We start from the raw sequence: 21,282 nt of genomic DNA on the forward strand, positions 1-21,282 counted from the left end.
CAAAGGTGAGTTTTTATTGCTGAGGCCAAAATTACAAAAAACTTACCAGATTGTGCATAGTTCAGGTACAATTTAATGATATATAACAGCTGTATGTTGAGAAAAGCTAATTTGGCTATAATCTCATCGTATACACAATAATCAATGACCCACATAACTTGCCGGTTTCATCCATAAATACGCGAAGAATCGCGATTCATCTCTCCTCAGTTCGTGGAGGAGATGGTGGTATTCTCCATACCGATCTCTCCTTACGTTGATGGGATGGACCCAGTGTTTCCGTTTATGTTTTTTGCTGTCAAGCAATAGGAATGCACAAACGAAATCCTCCATAGCGACTGATTCTTGTGCAGGTCGCCCTGCTCTGCTTATATGTGAACACCCTATCCGCGCTGCTCTGCTCTGCTCCGCTCTGCTCTGCTTCTAGTGTGAACGAACCCTTACGCTGCATGGTGAAGGAAGCCTGCTCCATTACATTAAGTCCACGAATAGGCAAACATACCTGTCTCATGCTTTCAGCCAGCCACCTTAATAAATTATATGAATAAAGGCGTGCATAACCCGAGAAGAGGAGGAAAGGAGAAAAAATGTGCATGAGAGAGAGAGAGAGAGAGAGAGAGAGAGGGAAAGACGTGATGAGCAGGAAGCGAGGGTCGCTACTTGTAGTGATGCCAACTACAGGGTAATTATCCTAGGAAAATTTAGCCTCAAATCGTGGTCTGTAGAGCAGTAAGGTAATTTTACAGAATCTGAGCAAAATGTAGGGTAATTTTGAAATATAATATGCATGATAGCCATTTGTAGCAACAGATAAAATGTATAAAAGGAAAGGAAATTATGCTCAAAAAGGGACTCATTTTAAAATTTGTCTGTTATCATTTAAAATGTCTAAAGAAAACTGCTTCAACGATAAATAATGAATTCAACTATCTTAACTGATAGGAAAATTTCTCGTGAAATCGGCAGTCACTGGCGGGGGCCGTAAATGTTGAAAGATCCGAAATTAAAGAAAACGGATGGAGGTACTAAGAGTACAGGAACAGGACAGCCTGCTACTGGAGGTACTGGAGTACAGGAACAGAACAGCCTGTCACTAGAGGTACTGGAGTACAGGAACAGGACAGCCTGTCACTAGAGGTACTGGAGTACAGGAACAGGACAGCCTGTCACTAGAGGTACTGCAGTACAGGAACAGGACAGCCTGTCACTAGAGGTACTGGAGTACAGGAACAGGACAGCCTGTCACTAGAGGTACTGGAGTACAGGAACAGGACAGCCTGTCACTAGAGGTACTGGAGTACAGGAACAGGACAGCCTGTCACTAGAGGTACTGGAGTAGAGGAACAGGACAGCCTGTCACTAGAGGATCCTTTCTTCCATGAAGTAGAATTTATTGAACCATCGGTAGCACTAGATTTGCAAAGTAGAAATAGACTTCCCTCTCAGTCTCCTTAAAATCACTTACGGTCATTTGTTAGATCAAAATAGTGATGTTAATGAGAAATGGAGAAAATTACCCATTTATTTTGCTGATGAAATTACAAAGCTAAAAAAGAAAACATATCGAGTTTTGGGTTTTCTTATCTGGTGTAAAGGACGTTGATGAACCAGTGTTCAAAAATTTGGTAAGTTTGTCAAGTTGGTTCTAACCCTACCCTACTCTAATGCTGAAACTGAAAGAATATTTTCAATGCTAAGTGACTGGACTGCACTTGAAGGTGGATTTGTGCTCCCCCTACCTGCTTGCCTTCGCTTTTTTTTACCCAATCCCCCTCTCCTAGTTGAGAGTGCCTTCTCACCCAGCTGTGAAGCTGAGTGCCAGGACAGTGGGCTTGTGAGGTTTGCTGTGGCGTGCAAGAGATAGTTACTGTAACTGTTTCTGCTGCATCGTGAATAAACTGTGTGTGTTTGTCTCTTCTCCCCCTGCGTTGTGTGACTGCAGTGACAGACCCTCCACCAGGTTGGACAGTGCACTTCCCTCGTGAGCAAGCTGCAGGGACCCAGTGAAATAGTTTCTCCAGGCCTCTGTGTGGCTTGGGAAGGTAGGTGTTGCGAGTGCCTCCTCTCCTCTCTCCCATGGTCTTCTGTGCCCACAGCCGAGCTGTTGTGGTGTGAGGGCCGACCAGGAGCCTTGGCTAAGTGAGGTGTAGGAGACTTGAGAGGAGCTTTCATAACAGTTTATTTATAATTATGTTTAGTGATGCTTTCTGTGATTATGTGTTGGCTGGGAGGCAGTTGGGTGAGTTCCCCACAGAGGGGAGGGATAGTTATCTGGAAGGTGTCAAGTTGATAGATGGAGGAATTGAGTTTTTAAAGGCATTGAACAATACTAAGTTTGATCTGCCCCAATCAGAAATTTTAGAGAGATAAGAAGTCAGGTGTTCTGTGGCTTTCTTGCGTGAGCTGTTTACTTCTGAAGGGCTGGACATTTACGAAAAGACCTGGAAAAGTGCAGAGGTGGGGGGTATCAGTCATCAGTGTAGGAATGGATAGGACAAGAAGTTTGGTTCAGAAAATAATTAATGAATAGTAGGAAGAGAATAGGTGACAGGACAGAACCCTTAGAAACACCACTGACTTAGGAGAACAGTGACTGTCTACAACAGCAGCAACAGAGCAGTCAGAAAAAGAACTTTAGATGAGTTACAGAGAGAAGGATAGAAACTATAGGAGGGTAGTTTAGAAATCAAGGCTTTGTGCTAGACTGTCAAAAGCTGACATGTCTAAAGCAACCGTGAAAGTTTCACCAAAATCCCTAAAAGAGAATGACCAAAACTCAGTAAGGAAAGCCAGAAGATCACCAGTAGAACAGGCTTGATGGAACCCATACTGGCTATCAGATATAAGGTTGTGAAATGATAGGTGTTTAATATTCTTCATGCTGAGGATAGATTAAAAACTTTAGAGAGGCAGAAAATTAAAGCAATAGGTTGGTAGTTTGAGGGATTAGAGTGGTCACCCTTTTTAAGAAGAAGAATGTAGGTAAACCTCCAGCAGAAAGGAAAGGTAGATGTCGATAGACAGAGTTGGATTAGGTAATGTGCAAGCATGGAGGCAGAGTTTCAGATAAAAGGAGGGACCTGTTCAGTCCATAAGCCTTCTGAGGCTTAAGGCCAGCAAGGGCGTGGAAAACATCACTGTGAAGGATCTTAATGGGTATCATGAAGTAGTTGGAAGGTGGAAGAGAGGGAAGAACAAGCCCTGAATCATTCAAGGTAGAGTTTTTAGTGAAAGTTAGAGTGAAGAGATCAGCTTTAGACATGGAAGAGGTGGCAGTGGTGCCATCAAGTTGAAATAAAGGAGAGAAAGATGAAGAAGCAAAGTTATTGGAGATGTTTTTGGCTAGGTGCCAGAAATCACGAGGTGAGTTAGATCTTGAAAGATTTTGGCACTATTAATGAAGGAGTTTTTAGCTAATTGGGGCGAAAGTGTGTGCTCAGCACACAGAGACATGTCTCTGACACGGAAGCAGTAGTCATTCTATGGAAAATAAGCATATCTCCTCTGGTCTCTCCAAGAAGCAGAGGCAAAATGCCAGAGGGACATCCATTTGGGGGATCCTGAGGAGGGATTGGAGCGATAGGACAAGGTACAGATATGAGGTTGTGATCTGAGGAGCCCAATGGAGAAGCAGAAGGCTTAGAGGTTAAAAAAAGATCAAAAATTTTGGTTGTATCTCCAAGATGGTCAGGAATATGCATAGGGTGTTGCAGCAATTGCTCTAGGTCATGGAGGATAGCAAAGTTAAAGGCTAGTTTACCAGGATGGTCAGTTAAGGAAGAGGAAATTTAAAGTTGGTGGTGAACATTGAAGTCTCCAAGAATGGAGATCTCCACATAAGCAAAGAGAGAATGTGCTCCACTTTGGAAGTTAAGTAGTTAAAGAACTTTATAGTCAGAGGAGTTAGGTGAGAGGTATGCAACACATATAGGTTTAGTTTGAGAGTGACTTGTACATAGGCAAATGGTGGAAAATTCTGAAGATTCAAGAGCGTGGGCATGAGAGCAAGTTAAGTTGTTGCACATATAGATGCAACATCAGCTTTGGATTAAAAATGAGGATAGAGAAAGTAAGAGGGAACAGAAAAGGGGCTACTATCAGTTGCCTGTCACATGTGTTTTGGTGAGGAAAAGATGAGGTTTAGTAGAGGAGAGGTGGTGTTCTACAGATTGAAAATTAGATCTAAGGCTGGGAAGGTTGCTGAAGTTAATGAAGAAAAATTGAGGAGGGTGGCAAGACAATACCAGAGGAGCAGTTTGTGATCCCTTCCCAAGATGGGAATTCCGAGGCTGGTGTAGGAGTTACCATATTGAATTTAAAATTATGAGTGAAGGGTGTGCATGTAATTAGGTGCATGTAGTTTTGTGTTAAGGAAGAGAGTTGTCCTTAGAGGCCAGGCTGTGACTGCTTCCTTGTGTTGTGAGACACAATGGGATAAGAAATGTTCAGTGAGATCACATCTGGGTTATTGATTAGCACTCATTGCTTCAGACCTCACTTGGAGTAATTTTCTTTTCGGCAGGTGTCTATTACTTTTTTTTTTTTTTTTCTTTTCATGATTTCTTACTTACATTTTCTGTTTCAGTTCTTGGAATCAATGAGACCTGGTTATTGCCTTCAGTATACAATTGTTTTGTTACTCACCTAATTAGACATTATTAAAGAATGATGTGCAGGGAAGTAGGTTAATGTTTGATAATTCCTTTTTATTTTATTGTTGAATATTGACATGATGATATTGTATACTTTTTTTTTTTTTTTTATGTAGGAAGGATACTGGCCAAGGGCAACAAAAATCTAATAAAAAAAAAAATGCCCAATGAAATGCCAGTCCCTTAAAAGGGTCAAAGCAGTGGTCAAAAATTGGTGGATAAGTGTCTTGAAACCTCCCTCTTGAAGGAATTCAAGTCATAGGAAGGTGGAAATACAGAAGCAGGCAAGGAGTTCCAGAGTTTACCAGAGAAAGGGATGAATGATTGAGAATACTGGTTAACTCTTGCGTTAGAGAGGTGGACAGAATAGGAGTGAGAGAAAGAAGAAAGTCTTGTGCAGCGAGGCCGTGGAAGGAGGGGAGGCATGCAGTTAGCAAGATCAGAAGAGCAGTTAGCATGAAAATAGCGGTAGAAGACAGCTAGAGATGCAACATTGCGGCGGTGAGAGAGAGGCTGAAGACAGTCAGTTAGAGGAGAGGAGTTGATGAGACGAAAAGCTTTTGATTCCACCCTGTCTAGAACAGCAGTATGAGTGGAACCCCCCCAGACATGTGAAGCATACTCCATACATGGACGGATAAGGCCCTTGTACAGAGTTAGCAGCTGGGGGGGTGAGAAAAACTGGCGGAGACGTCTCAGAACACCTAACTTCATAGAAGCTGTTTTAGCTAGAGATGAGATGTGAAGTTTCCAGTTCAGATTACAAGTAAAGGACAGACCGAGGATGTTCAGAGTAGAAGAGGGGGACAGTTGAGTGTCATTGAAGAAGAGGGGATAGTTGTCTGGAAGATTGTGTCGAGTTGATAGATGGAGGAATTGAGTTTTTGAGGCATTGAACAATACCAAGTTTGCTCTGCCCCAATCAGAAATTTTAGAAAGATCAGAAGTCAGGCGTTCTGTGGCTTCCCTGCGTGATATGTTTACCTCCTGAAGGGTTGGACGTCTATGAAAAGACGTGGAAAAGTGCAGGGTGGTATCATCAGCATAGGAGTGGATAGGACAAGAAGTTTGGTTTAGAAGATCATTAATGAATAATAAGAAGAGAGTGGGTGACAGAACAGAACCCTGAGGAACACCACTGTTAATAGATTAACACTGTAGAGTACGTCTGTAAAAGTTCTAAACAGCGCCATCCTATAATTAACTCACAACTCTGCATTGAAATCAGAGGTGTCGAAGTCCACATATTGTGTACAGTGCGGGTTCTTTCATATACTGAGCTATGGAACACTTCTTATGCGCCTCAGGAAGTAGTTCATATGTAGGTGAAATATATATATATATATATATATATATATATATATATATATATATATATATATATATATATATATATATATATATATATATATATATATATATATATATATATATTTTTTCCTCAGCCATAGAGTATAGCAAACTTGACCGTCCACTGTCAGGTTTACTGCCAGCGCTAGTTCCCAAGAGAATCCTAAGTGGAAAATTACTGTACAGCAGTGGTTCCCAAACTAGGGGGCGTGCCCCCCTGGGGGGGCGCGAGGAGGATACAAGGGGGGCGTGAAGTCATCTGCTCAAAATTATTTGTTTAATTAGAATAATAAAATCATTCAAAGAACAAATATCTGTCATTACATACATGCAAAGTATAATTATAGCAGTCACTCCAACCCATTTTCTATTAAGCTAGTTCTCTTTACACGTTTTGGACAAGTCAATGATACCAACCACACTGACGCGACTGAGGGACTCGTCACAAACTCCCAATACTCCATCCCGTCAACCTGAGCACATATTCCCCTTGTCCACGGTAGGGATTTATTTCACTCTTCAATTCTGGATCACATACGTGTATGAGTGACATTGTAACCTTGACGATTTGCAAGGGTAGAACGATGCAGAATGGAATGTCTTGTTGATTGTGTGAAATACTCATTGTGATCGAAAGTTTGAAATGTGAATAATACGCGGTGAGTTTTGTACGCTAGTTTGAATATATGTGGTGAAGTGTGTGCGTTGATTCCAGTATAGGCGGCGAAAAGTGTGTGTGACAAATTAAGTGTACTGTATATGTTGCTGGGTTGATGGTTCAATCGCCATATCTATTTACTTAATAAAAAAACGTTAATAAAAATCTCAGACAGCAGAAAGAAGCGAATCTATTTAAAAAAAAAGTGGAAATGATAAAACAAAGCCAAAAAACACGATAACAGACTAAACCACTGCAAACACAAACTCAACTCTCGACACGCAAACAAAACTAAACCACCGTGCGCGCACTACTCTACATCACACCAAAAACGTACCATCATATCACAATTCAGTCATCGCCAAAATCGCTAATATAAGATCCAACAAACAAAGGTACATGAGCACAACTATGCCAAGGTCGACTGTATGCAAAACATCGCTCGTCAAATCAACACATTACATCACAGTATAACTGAGCATTTTCGTGCGTTTAGTTTTACTCCGTTTGCTTCTTCTCGTTGTATTTTCCGCAGTTGTTCTCATTGTCATTATTGTTAAGATATAAGCCACGTTGTGTGCTGAATATTTGTGGTATGTTACAGATTTATGATTTCCAGTTGTGTGATCTATGTTATATGAATGTGTGGTGTGGTGCATGCCAATACGGTATGTTATATAACTACTTAGTTCCATGGTGCAGTTTATAAGTTTGTTGCTATTTTCACTTGGCAGAAATGTCTGGGGCAAGGAAAAGAAAGTATTCAGATGAATATATCAAGTATGGCTTCACTGTTATAGAGAGGAATGGATTTCATCTCCCTCAGTGTGTCATATGCCATACAGTCCTCAGCAATGACGCCTTAAGACCTGGTCGTCTGGAGCGACATTTGAGCACAAACCACAAAGCATTAAAAGAAAAGCCAAAGGAGTTCTTCACAGCCAAACTGCATGAGCTGAATCGTATGAAGCTGGACTCAAGCAGTGTTTTTCATCAAGAAACGTGGAAACTGGTGGAAGCATCTTACGAGCTGTCACTACTTATGGCAAAAGCAAAGAAGCCTCACTCTGTGGGGGAGACTCTTGTAAAACCCTGCCTTTTGAGTGCTGCAAATACTGTGCTTGGGGAAGAAAGCCAAAGAAAGTTATCAAAGATTTCCTTATCAGATAACACAGCGAAGCGTCGCATTGACGAACTTTCAGAAGACATAAAAGAACAAGTTTTGGACAAAATAAAAGCATCTCGCTTCTTTGCAATACAGTGCGATGAAAGTACTGATGTTGCTCACCTCTGCCAGCTGCTTGTTTATTCTCGATTCGTGGATGAAGGAACTGTGAAAGAAGAAATTCTTTTCTCAGCAGCACTGGAGACAACAGCAAAGGCCATTGATGTTTTTTTCAAAAGTTGATGAGTTTTTCCAAGAGCACGGTCTTTCATGGGAAAAATTAGTCGGTGTTTGTACTGATGGTGCCCCATCAATGATTGGATCTCGCTCTGGATTTGTGAAGTTGGTGAAAGAAAAAAATCCTGCTGTAACTGGGACTCACTATGTTATCCACAGACAATCATTAGCAAGCAAAACTCTGCCTGGTAATCTACGCAGTTCACTGAATTTGGCAATAAAAGTGGTGAATTTTGTAAAGAATAGCTCTTTGAATTCTAGGCTTTTCGCAGCTCTTTGCTCAGATTTGGGCACTGATTATAAGACTCTCCTGTTTCACACCGAAGTCCGCTGGCTTTCCAAGGGAAACATGCTGAGTCGTCTTTACGAGCTCAAAGATGAAGTGGAAATTTTCTTGCAGAAGCAGAAACAAGACAAACTGTATGAAGCATTCAGAGAGGAAGACTTTCAGCTCTCACTAGCATACCTTGTGGACTTTTTTGAGGCTATCAACAACCTCAATTTGAAGTTACAAGGAAGAAACACAAACATCATTGCACACTCTGATGTGATCAGAGCTTTCACCGAAAGAATTCATCTTTGGAAACGAAAAGTACAAGCTGGGAACTTTTCATCGTTCTCACATCTGAATGAGCTCTTATCTGAGAAGAGAAACATTGAGCAGTATGACATGACAAAAGAGGTTTTATCACATCTGCATTCCCTTGCTGAGGAATTTATGCACTATTTTCCAGATGTCTCAATGGAGAATTCTCTTTGAACATTGGTGCAGAATCCATTTAACACTGATGTGGAGTTGTTACTGGAATCACTGCAAGAGGAAGCCATCGATTTGAAATGTGACTCCAGCGGGAAAAGGGACTTTGAAACAATGAAGTTAGAAGAGTTTTGGGTGAAATATCTCCCCATGTACCCAAAAGTAGGTGAAGAAGCACTTCGTGTGATTCTTCCCTTTTCTTCTACTTATCTTTGTGAAGCAGGATTTTCAGCTCTTGTTGTTCTGAAAACAAAACAGCGCAACCGACTTGATGTAGAAAATGACTTGCGTTGTGCGCTGTCATCCTTCAATCCTAGAATTTCTGATCTTGTGAGGAAGAAGCAGCAGCATCCATCTCACTAAATTAGTTCATAAATTTTGCCTTAGTCTCATGAGTCATTCCAAATATTATATGCCATGTTTTCAAATTATTTTTTCTTAAAATTGCAACTCAATTTTGCCAATTTGCTGATGTTCAAACCTTTTTTTTCGCTCACTTTGAACCAAATGTTTCCTTTTTAGTTACTGGAATGTAGTATTATTTGTTTGAGTGGCTTTCATTATTAAAATGTAATACAAACAAATATGTTTTTCTGAACAATGCTAAGAAATAAATGTAAGAATCATTTCATATGAAAAAAAAAAAAGAACTGGGGGCGTGCGGGTCTACTGGAAGCAAAAAGGGGGCGTCAGGTAAGATAGTTTGGGAACCACTGCTGTACAGCATCACAGACATACTTTAACCCTTTAAAAGCGAATTCTTAAATGTTGACATTTTTACTACGCTTGATATTGTCACGAGAGGGCAAGATCATGAAGATACCCAGACTGAGTCCCAGCTGAAGTGGAGGATGACGTCACACTACGTCACCTCGCCGGCCGCCTACCCTGGGGCTCGGGAGTATCACGTGACGTGTAGCAGCCCTGGGATTGGTGGCGGAACAGTTTGGGAGACAGAGTGGCGGGAGAACACTGGTGAGGGAAGAAAGCCCGCGCGTCGCCGACACTGCCTCCTGTACTTGTATGTGCCTTTGTGAGCTGGAGCGAGGCGTCAAGAAGCCTTCCGAGGGTCGACAAGAGGCCCGGGGTGCCGAGCTACAGCATAGGACTACTGTGTAGTGTGAGCAACGGAGAATAGAGGGCCAGAAGCCACAAGTGTGTTTTACTACTCGCCTTCTGAGGGGAGCCAGGGGAGAACACGGAGCGCCGCAGGGTAAGTTCACCGTCACGTATGCAGGAAGCACCGGACCCTAAAAGTGTAAGTGTGACTGCCCACGGGGTGGTGAAGTTACAATATTATAGTCATTATCATTAGAACCGAAAATATAAGTCTGATAGTGTCATCAATAATAAAATGTAATTTGATTTATTACAGCAATTCAAAGTGATAAATAAATAAATAGAGGAAATCATAGGCCCTCAAAATTCGCGCGCTTTCCAAAAGCGCGTGAATCTCTCTCTCTCTCTCTCTCTCTCTCTCTCTCTCTCTCTCTCTCTCTCTCTCTCTCTCTCTCAGCTTTATGTAGACATCCTAAATTTGTAGTGTCTGCCTTTACAACTCTAATTTTCTCTTCCACTACCACGTTTTCTATTATGTACAGGATGGCTTCTACCCGGCCGGTCACGAAGAGTTGCCAGAGGTCTTCTACTTTTAACAAAAACTCGAGTGGGGGCATTGTTATAAGATTTGAAGCTCTTGTGATGGCATGAATAAGTTGCCAGCGATCACTAGAACACAGCTGAAGCGAAGCCTGCCGCAAAAATTCGAAACATACGCTGCGAAAAATTCATGATTACATAAACGATTGCTGCATCACGGGATATAAGAGACTTGATTATTTAAGCGATCGCAGCGGTTTATGGGTTAATATTTTGGGTCATGCATGACTTCATATTCTACTCAGGACATTCCGTTCCATATTGTTACACTCAGTAATGATTGCTGAACCTAAACATGATTTAAAATTTTTTGAAAATAGGAAATTAACAGAAATATGATGAGTTGTAGTGAAAAATTGTGTCTGAAATGTTTATAACGTTCTGAGCCACTGATCGAAGTCCTTTACACAGTCTCCTGCCTTTATTTTGATTATTATTTCATATGCCCTGACTTGTAACAACAGAGATTATCACAAATTAGTATTCACCTTCAGTACTCATCTATGTAAGCAGCTAGAGGATGAAATATTCTCCAGCTGATGGTACTTCGTCCTCGTAGGTAAGGTCCTTGGTGTATCAGCACCAGAGAGCAGTCCTAACTTACCAGACAAGTTACAAAGTCATAAGTGTTTGCTGAGTCGCAGCTTAACATGTTGAAGTTACAAAGAGTTTGGTTTAGTAAATTGTTTAATAAATACAGTCCCAAGATAAGGATATGTGGTCACAGATCCTCATTAATGCCAAAACCCTCAAGAGAGCTGGAGAAAAGCATTCTATGTGAAGGATGTACATCCACTAGTGAAGGAGTGGCAGCGACTATGTGAGGTGGATGTAAGGGAAAAGGAGCAACTTGAGAAAGCAGTGTGCGATATCGTGCAGGACACGCGGCAGCCAAGGAGCCTTGGAGAAGTGAAGATGCCTCCTATTGCAATGGTGAAATCAGACATTCGGAACCTTCAGTTTTTGCAAAAAGACCACAGCGTACTGATAGTATAAAAATAGTCACTTGGAGTATTAATCGAGTATGTGCAAAGCTAGAAAAGTCAATGTAGATTATTTGTTACATGTTTATGATATAACTGCACTAATTAACCAGTTAAAATGTCTCTATGTATTTGTCCTACCACAGGAAAACAGTAGGCATGGCAGACAGAGGTGGTATTATCATGCTTGTCAAAAAAAAAAAAAAAAAAAAGTATAAGATTGACCTAAGTGTACGTGACCAGGTATGGTTACAGCTTGGTATTTTTTTAGCATCATTCCCCCTTGTGACTCCCAGTACTATTCCCATGATAGTTTTGCTTCTATCCAGGAAAATATAAAGTCTAATCACATGAGGAATGGCTATGTTATAGGCAACCTGAATGCTAGGTTCGGGAAGGCTGTTAGGGACTTGGCAATAATTTGTGTTACCAGAAATGGATATTTCTTACTCCATCGAAAATGACATGGGTCAGATGAATAATAATGCAGAATTTTTATCATCAATATAAGATGGTGGTGGTGAATAACCTCAAAACTCCACTGATACTTCATTAGTAAGAAGGCATTTTTGGAAGCATGATACATGGTTATCAGAGTAAGATACAACTATTGTGTCTATTGTCTAGTTGATTATGTCCTCAACTTTGCAGTCATTAAAAAACTAGATCTTCCAACCACACCCCTATCAGTATGTCATTGAGTGAACCAGGGACAACGTGCTGGCCAGGGGTGCCTTGCTTTGGGACTACGAGGTGCTGTATAGCATTGTGGCAAGGTATGGGCATGGTAAGAAAACCTGTGAGCTTTAATAATATAGAAACACAAATTTGCTGTTAATATTACAAGTATTGATGTATTTAGAGAAGATAATGACATCATTGCTTTTGCTAAGGATATATTGTATGTACTGCTTGAGTGTGTTCAAAATAACAGGAGTACAACTGAAACAGGTTGTTTCACTTTGAGTAGGTGGAAGAGGCTGTTGGGTGATGCTGATGATGCTAGAGTATGGAGAGCCATTAGCTGGAAAGGGGACTTTGAGATATCCAACTGTAACAAGACAGAGTTTAAGGGAGATGTGTGATTGAAAAGCACCCCAAAAATGTGAAAAATATGATCTGTGACAAAAAAATATATATGATAAGCATGCGCTCATCATATATTTCACGAAGGTTTATGGCAAAATGCACAATACTTACATTTTAAGACCCATTTTAAAGATCCTGTACTCAGCCTCATGCTTTTGTTTACATCAGTAGTGTCTTTCCCCCCCTTCCCCCCCAAAAAAAAATCTTGATTTTTTGAATGAACATGATATGGTAACAGGGAGGAGGCAGTAGACACCTGCCGAAACGATAATTACTCCCAGTGAGGTCTAAAGCACTGTTCAGGGGGTGCTGTGAACTTATTAAACCCAGCTGTGACCTCACTGAACGTTTCCCTTTGTGTCTCACAACACAAGGGGGTAGTCACAGCCTGCCCTCTAAAGACAACTCTCTTCCTCCACACAAAACTACAAGCACCTAATAACACACACACCCTTCACTCAAAAATTTTAAAATCATGGCGACTCCTACACCAGCCTCGGAGTCCCCCTCTGGGGAGGGGACCATAAATGTCCCCAGGTCGGACTGCCTTTCCGTCGACGACCCTAAGTGTCTTGACACCCCCCTCAACTTTTTCTTCATTAACTTCTGCAACATTCGCGGTCTAAGATCTAATTTTCAATCTGTAGAACACCACCTCTCCTCTTCTAAACCTCATCTTCTTTTCCTCACTGAAACTCAGGTGTCTGAGGCAACTGACAGTAGCCCCTTTTCTGTTCCCTCCTACTTTCTCTATCCTCATTTTCGATCCAAAGCTGGATGCTGCGTTTATGTGCGCAATGATTTAACCTGCTCTCGTGCCCACGCTCTTGAATCTTCCGAGTTTTCGACCATCTGGCTACGACTACAGAGTCACTCTCATACTAAATTTATCTGTGCTGTATACCTCTCTCCTAATTCCTCTGACTATAAGAAATTCTTTGACTACTTAACTTCCAAAGTGGAGCACATTCTGACCCTCTTCCCTTTTGCAGAGATCTCCATTCTTGGAGACTTCAATGTTCACCACCAGCTTTGGCTTTCCTCTCCCTTCACTGACCATCCTGGTGAACTAGCCTACAACTTTGCTATCCTCCATGACCTAGAGCAATTGGTGCAACACCCTACTCGTATTCCTGACCGTCTTGGAGATACGCCCAACATTCTTGACCTTTTCTTGACCTCTAATCCTTCTGCTTATGCTGTCACCCTTTCTTCTCCGTTGGGCTCCGCCGATCACAATCTCATGTCTTTATCTTGTCCTATCACTCCAATCCCTCCTCAGGATCCCCCTAAGCGAAGGTACCTCTGGCGTTTTGCCTCTGCTAGTTGGGGGGACCTGAGGAGGTATTTTGCTGATTTTCCTTGGAATGACTACTGCTTCCATGTCAGAGACCCGTCTTTGTGTGCTGAGCGCATAACAGAGGTGATAGTGTCTGGCATGGAGGCGTACATTCCTCACTCTTTTTCTCGTCCTAAACCTTCTAAACCTTGGTTTAACACAGCTTGTTCTCGTGCTATACATGATAGAGAGGTGGCCCACAAAAGGTACTTAAGCCTTCCATCACCAGAATCTCATGCACTTTATATTTCTGCCCGGAACCATGCCAAGTCTGTTCTCCAACTAGCCAAAAAACTCCTTCATTAACAGAAAATGTCAAAACCTTTCAAGATCTAACTCCCCTCGTGATTTCTGGCATCTAGCCAAAAATATCTCCAATAACTTTGCTTCTTCTTCTTTCCCTCCTCTATTTCAACCAGATGGCACCACTGCTATCACATGTATTTCTAAAGCTGAACTCTTCGCTCGAACCTTTGCTAAAAACTCTACCTTGGACGATTCCGGGCTTGTTCCTCCCTCTCCTCCACCCTCTGACTACTTCATGCCACGTATTAAAATTCTTCGTAATGATGTTTTCCATGCCCTCGCTGGTCTAAACCCTCGGAAGGCTTATGGACCTGATGGGGTCCCTCCTATTGTTCTCCGAAACTGTGCCTCCGTGCTTGCACCTTGCCTAGTCAAACTCTTTCAGCTCTGTCTGTCAACATCTACCTTTCCTTCTTGCTGGAAGTTTGCCTACATTCAACCTGTTTCTAAAAAGGGTGACCGCTCTAATCCCTCAAACTACCGTCCTATTGCTTTAATTTCCTGCTTATCTAAAGTTTTTTAATCTATCCTCAACAGGAAGATTCTTAAACATCTATCACTTCACAACCTTCTATCTGATCGCCAGTATGGGTTCCGTCAAGGCCGCTCTACTGGTGATCTTCTGGCTTTCCTTACTGAGTCTTGGTCATCCTCTTTTAGAGACTTTGGTGAAACTTTTGCTGTTGCCTTGGACATATCAAAAGCCTTTGATAGAGTCTGGCACAAAACTTTGATTTCCAAACTACCCTCCTACGGTTTCTATCCTTCTCTCTGTAACTTCATCTCAAGTTTCCTTTCTGACCGTTCTATTGCTGCTGTGGTAGACGGTCACTGTTCTTCTCCTAAATCTATTAACAGTGGTGTTCCTCAGGGTTCTGTCCTGTCACCCACTCTCTTCTTATTATTCATTAATGATCTTCTAAACCAAACTTCTTGTCCTATCCACTCCTATGCTGATGATACCACCCTGCACTTTTCCACGTCTTTTCATAGACGTCCAACCCTTCAGGAGGTAAACATATCACGCAGGGAAGCCACAGAACGCCTGACTTCTGATCTTTCTAAAATTTCTGATTGGGGCAGAGCAAACTTGGTATTGTTCAATGCCTCAAAAACTCAATTCCTCCATCTATCAACTCGACACAATCTTCCAGACAACTATCCCCTCTTCTTCAATGACACTCAACTGTCCCCCTCTTCTACACTGAACATCCTCGGTCTGTCCTTTACTTATAATCTGAACTGGAAACTTCACATCTCATCTCTAGCTAAAACAGCTTCTATGAAGTTAGGTGTTCTGAGACGTCTCCGCCAGTTTTTCTCACCCCCCCAGCTGCTAACTCTGTACAAGGGCCTTATCCGTCCATGTATGGAGTATGCTTCACGTGTCTGGGGGGGTTTCACTCATACTGCTCTTCTAGACAGGGTGGAATCAAAAGCTTTTCGTCTCATCAACTCCTCTCCTCTAACTGACTGTCTTCAGCCCCTCTCTCACCGCCGCAATGTTGCATATCTAGCTGTCTTCTACCGCTATTTTCATGCCAACTGCTCTTCTGATCTTGCTAACTGCATGCCTCCCCTCCTTCCGCGGCCTCGCTGCACAAGACTCTTCTTTCTCTCACCCCTATTCTGTCCACCTCTCTAACGCAGGAGTTAACCAGTATTCTCAATCATTCATCCCTTTTTCTGGTAAACTGGAACTCCCTGCCTTCTTCTGTATTTCCACCTTCCTATGACTTGAATTCCTTCAAGAGAGAGGTTTCAAGACACTTATCCACCAATTTTTGACCACTGCTTTGACCCTTTTATGGGACTGGCATTTCAGTGGGCATTTTTTTTATTAGATTTTTGTTGCCCTTGGCCAGTATCCTTCCTACATAAAGAAAAAAAAAAAAAAAAAAAGGGAGTGAGTGGCACTCCCAGCTCACTGCCTCGCTCTCAACAGCTTGGGTTTTACTTCAGCAACCCACCGCTATTGCTGGAGAGGCTCCACATGAGATACACAAAGATCAAGGTACCGACAGTGACGCTTTGTTCTCGGTACAGGCAAGACGTGTTTGTCTTACTGCGGCGGTTTGCCATTTTGGCATTAGTTACCCGTTATCTGAATTTCAGAGCGGGTTGGCACTTATTTTACACCTTACTCACTTTGTTTTACCTTACTTTATTACCCCGTGATCCTGTTGGAGCGGGAAGAGTGCCTGGTGTTCCTTTCCTGTTATCCATGAGGAGCGGGAAAACATGGTGTTGAACAAGGTGAGGTTATGCACACGTGTTACCTGTTATTCAAACTTGGAGCAGGTTCTCATTTATTCATTGTCTATTGTTTTTTACTAGTGTGTTGTGGGTGTTATACTGTGCCTTTGTCTCGGTGTTTTTCCCCGTTATCTACATTTGGGAGCGGGTGAATGTAAACAAGCGGCCATGGCGCGATTATTTCTTTGTGATTGCTGGCCCGTGGTGCAAGTTTTAAGGTTCGATTTGATTATATCCCGTTATCTGTATTAAGAGCGGGCTGAACTAAGATTATTTTGTCTGTGTTTTTTCCCGTTATCTCTCAGGAGCGGGACAGGTGACAGAGTGTACTGTTGTGAAGGAGTTTGGTTCATCAATATGTCTTCCTCGGGGGATTCTACACCTCCAAGAAGCGGTTCTTCACATTCTTGTGGAAGCCGACTCTATTCGTCCAATAGGCATAAAAAGAGGAAGAATATCCAACGGTCTGGGGCCTCTGCTAGGGAGGATGAAGTTGCAAGTGATCGTGTGTCTAAGATGGACGCCCGACCACCAGCTAGCCAGTCTGGAGATGTTAACAATACTACGTTATCCAAGTTTTTGGAGGCTTGGCCTGCACTTCAGGAGGATGTGAATAAACTTAAGAGTGACAGAGGTGCCAGGGCAAGTGTTGGTTCTGAGCCTGGCACATCAGGCATCAGATCTGGGCCAGCACAGGACTTAGGGGGTACTCATGAGATTTCTGCCTCCCCTCCCCCTTCTTCCTCTGGTGCATTTTCTGGCTTTAGGTCACAAGAAATGAGTGCTGAAGAAGGTGAGATCGAAGATGAAGCTCCTTCGGGCAGTATTCTGTTACAAGCAGCTAAGGCCTATGTGCCTATGGATGACTGTTCTGAAGCTATTGAAGAACCGATTGCTGCAATGGTGAATCACTGGTTTTCTCATGGTTTGAAAGAGGAAGACCATAAGGAGATTTTGGCAGATGAGGCTTCTAAACGTCCTAGAAACTGTAAGGCACTTATCCCAGTCGAGTGCAACTCACAAGTGCTGGAGGCCCTACCCACTGAGGCAAAGAAAGCTGATTTCCGACTGAAGGAAATTGGTAAGGATATAACTAAGGCTGCCACTATTATGGTTAAATCACTTACTGTTCTGGACAAGTTTGCCAATGAGGAGCAGAATCAGGTTATTGGTCATGAGGTGGCTATGCTTAATGGTGCCTTGGGGTTGTTAGGGCATGCAAACTTTAAACTGAATATGAATAGACGGTTTTTCCTCAAACGAGAGATAAACCAAAAGTATGCGCACTTATGCACTGATAAGACTCCTGCGACTGGCTTACTGTTTGGGGATGATCTTACTCAAGCTACCAAACAGATTGAGGGGGCCGAAAGGCTGAAGAACAAGTTTACCCACAAGAAGACTTCCCATTTTGGAGCTCCAGGTCTTGGGAAGTTAAGTGGTGATAAGCAACGTGGTTTCTTTGGGAAGCCAGCTTTCCGGGGTATGTCTACCCGGTTTAAACCTTACGGTTTACACAAACCTGCCACCAGAGGGGACGGCCGCCCTTCTTATCACAGAGGGAACTCCTCTTCAAAAAACCCAAGGGGCCAGGGACACTACAATCCCCGGCAGTAATTCAGGTAAGGAATGACTTTGAAGCGGGTCAGCTTCCTAAGTTTATTGGTGAATGGTGCAAACTTACTAGTGATCCTTTCATTTTGGACATTGTTAAACATTGCCATCTTGAGATTGATGAACAGAACATTACTCATTTATTTTCTGAGGAAGTGGAATACAAATTTAGTGATGAGGAGAAAGTTATTATGACTAATGAAATAGATAAATTGTTGAGCCAGAAGGTTAGAAGAGACTCACAGACAGGTGGGCCAGATTATTTCACCAGTTTTCTTGAGAGAGAAAAAAGAGGGTGGCTACAGGTTGGTGCTTAATTTGAAGAAACTCAACAAATTCATGAATTACATCCATTTCAAAATGGAAAATTTTGAGCAGGCAATTAGGCTAATCAGTTCAGGCGCTTTCATGGCTTCGGTGGATCTGAAGCATGCTTATTATTCAGTCAAAATTGCAGAGGAGCAGCAAAAATACCTTTGTTTTAAATGGGCAGGGAAGATATACCAATTCACTTGCCTTCCTAATGGTGCTTCTGCAGGTCCTCGTCTTTTCACTAAACTTTTGAAGCCGATTTTTTCTTTTTTGAGATTGAAAGGCTACACCATTACTTCCTTTATAGATGATACTCTTATGTGTAGCAAGTCAGTTGAGGATTGTGTTGCTTGTTTAAAGGATACTGTGGAAATTTTGCAAAATGTGGGGTTTTGTATTAATGTGGACAAGTCAGTTTTGGTGCCTACAAAACGCATAGAATATCTTGGCAACATCATCGATTCTGAAGCCATGACTGTCACACTCCCTGCTCGTAGAGTGAAGAAGATTGTGGAAAGTTGTTCATCCTTGGCCAGTAGAAATAAGGCAAAGATCAGAGAGGTAGCTCGGGTAGTTGGCATGTTGGTAGCTGCCATTCCGGCCGTTGAATTAGGTAAGCTCCATTACAGAATTTTAGAAAAGGCCAAAATTGTTGCATTAAAGGTAGGAAAGGGCAACTTTGACAAATTTATGACTATCTCAAAGGAAATGAAAATGGAGCTGAGTTGGTGGATCTCTGAAGTAGGTACGCAAGTTCGGAAAATTATTCGGACTGCTCCTTCTGTTGAAGTTTTTACTGATGCCTCAGATTTAGGTTGGGGTGGTTGTGTATTAAAGCATTCCACCAATGGTAAATGGACAACAGAAGAAAGTTGCCTACACATTAATGCAAGGGAACTCAAGGCCATCTTGTTTACCCTTCAATCTTTTGCTTACTTGCTTAAAGGCTGCCATGTTAAAGTTATGTGTGATAATACCACAGCCATTGCTTATGTTAATGAGATGGGTGGAACTAAATCACTAGTGTGTAACTCTATCTGCATTGATATCTGGAATTGGTGTATTTCCAATGACATCTGGATTACTTGTGCACACATACCAGGAAAGAAGAATGTGTTGGCGGATGAAGCCTCTCGTAATTTTAATGACAAACATGAATGGAAACTTAATCCAAAGATTTTTAAAGAGTTGTGTGTAGTTTTTGGAACTCCCTCCATTGACTTATTTGCTTCTCGCTTAAACAAGCAAATAGATTGTTTTTGCTCGTGGAGACCTGATCCTGAAGCAAAGCATGTGGATGCGTTCACATTAAATTGGGCCAGTTTCGATCTGATTTACCTTTTCCCACCATTTTCTCTCATTACTAGGTGTCTACAGAAAATGAGGGAGGAGAGAGCCAAGGGGTGGATGGTTGTTCCAATGTGGAATTCCCAATCTTGGATGGGCCCTCTTCTGCAAATGTTGATCAAGGCCCCCAGGCTCATCACTCAGAAAACAAATGTACTACGACATCCCTCATCAGCGGAAGAACACCCGATTATGACCCACACCCAATTGATGGCATGTCTTTTGTCAGGCAACAACTTAGAGGGAGAGGTGTATCGTCAGAAGGTACAGAGATTATCATGGCATCGTGGAGACCAGGTACGATGCGGCAATATAGACCACACATTAAAAGATGGTCATCATTTTGTGATAGATGGAATATCAATCCCTCTACTCCATCTGTAATTAGTGTTTTGAATTTCCTTTTGGAGACATTTCATAGAGGGGTGGGGTATGAGTCTGTTAACACAGCAAGAGGTGCTCTCTCTGCTTTAGGCATTACGTTGGAAGGATGTAGAGCTGGGAATCATCCACTTATCAATAGGTTTATGCGTGGTGTGTTTAACTTGAGACCCTCTTGCCCTAGGTATGCTGAAACCTGGGATGTGCAGCCAGTATTGCAGAAGCTGAGGTCCATGAGCCCATTACAAGACCTATCTTTGAAATCTTTAACTTTGAAATTGGTGATGCTTATGGCATTGACTCAAGCTGCAAGAGTACAGACCTTACATTTATTATTGTATTCCAATGCTATTGTTGATACCAATTCTGTATCTCTTTTGTTAGGGGGCAACATTAAGCAGTGTCGTCCGAAGTTTAATGTGAGAATGCTTAAGTTTCATGCTTATTTACCTGATTCTAGAATGTGTGTTGTAAATACCTTGAAGGAATATATTAACAGAACGGAGAATCTGAGAAAGGAATTTGGGAAGGATAATGGGAAACTCCTCATCAGTGTGGTGAAGCCACATAAAAGTGTTTCCAAAGATACAGTGGCAAGGTGGATTAAAACTGTTCTTGTCAACTGTGGTATCAATACTAAGAAATTCACGGCTGGCAGTGTTCGACCAGCCTCTGCTTCCAAGGCCAAAGCCATGGATGTCCCAGTTAACATTATCTTATCTAAGGCAGGTTGGACTCAGGAGACAACCTTTGCTAAACACTATAATAAGGAGATCACTCAGGTTTCAGATTTTTTTCAAGAGGCCATACTGGATTCTGTATTGTAATGTTAACAGGTTTCTCTATTCATTTGCGTTGGATCTCAATTGACATATTTTGTTTGTTTTATACGTGTACTATATGTTTTTGTAAGGGACATATCTGTTTAAGGAGGAGGATTTTTCATACAATGAAGTTGGGATACATATTTAGTTTGTTTAATTTTCAATCACTCACTTGGAGAACGTTAAGGATTGTGTAGTTCTGAGAGTACACCCACATGGCTTTAAAATCTCATGTGGAGCCTCTCCAGCAATAGCGGTGGGTTGCTGAAGTAAAATTATAGAAGTACATGAGACTTACCATGGGTCAGTTGAAATGTGCTTCGGATTTTGCGAAGCAAGCCACCGCTGCTGGA

The 21,282-nt window shown here is 42.0% G+C and overlaps 1 protein-coding gene across 1 annotated transcript; it reads left to right on the plus strand.

Moving 5' to 3' along the window:
- Window positions 1–6,126: 6,126 nt before the first annotated feature.
- LOC135106736 (uncharacterized) lies at window positions 6,127–21,282 on the plus strand. The gene is made up of 2 exons (XM_064015996.1): window positions 6,127–18,073; window positions 19,745–21,282. The coding sequence occupies exon 1, from the start codon at window positions 16,809–16,811 to the stop codon at window positions 18,066–18,068; it is 1,260 nt and encodes a 419-aa protein (XP_063872066.1). The 5' UTR covers window positions 6,127–16,808; the 3' UTR covers window positions 18,069–18,073; window positions 19,745–21,282.

This window comes from Scylla paramamosain, chromosome 14, assembly GCF_035594125.1.
Source record: "Scylla paramamosain isolate STU-SP2022 chromosome 14, ASM3559412v1, whole genome shotgun sequence".
In the NCBI taxonomy this organism is placed as follows: Eukaryota; Metazoa; Arthropoda; class Malacostraca; order Decapoda; family Portunidae; genus Scylla; species Scylla paramamosain.

Coding starts and splice junctions, on each gene's coding strand:
- LOC135106736 (XM_064015996.1), top strand. CDS start 16,809: ATGTCTTCCTCGGGGGATTCTACACCTCCAAGAAGCGGTTCTTCACAT.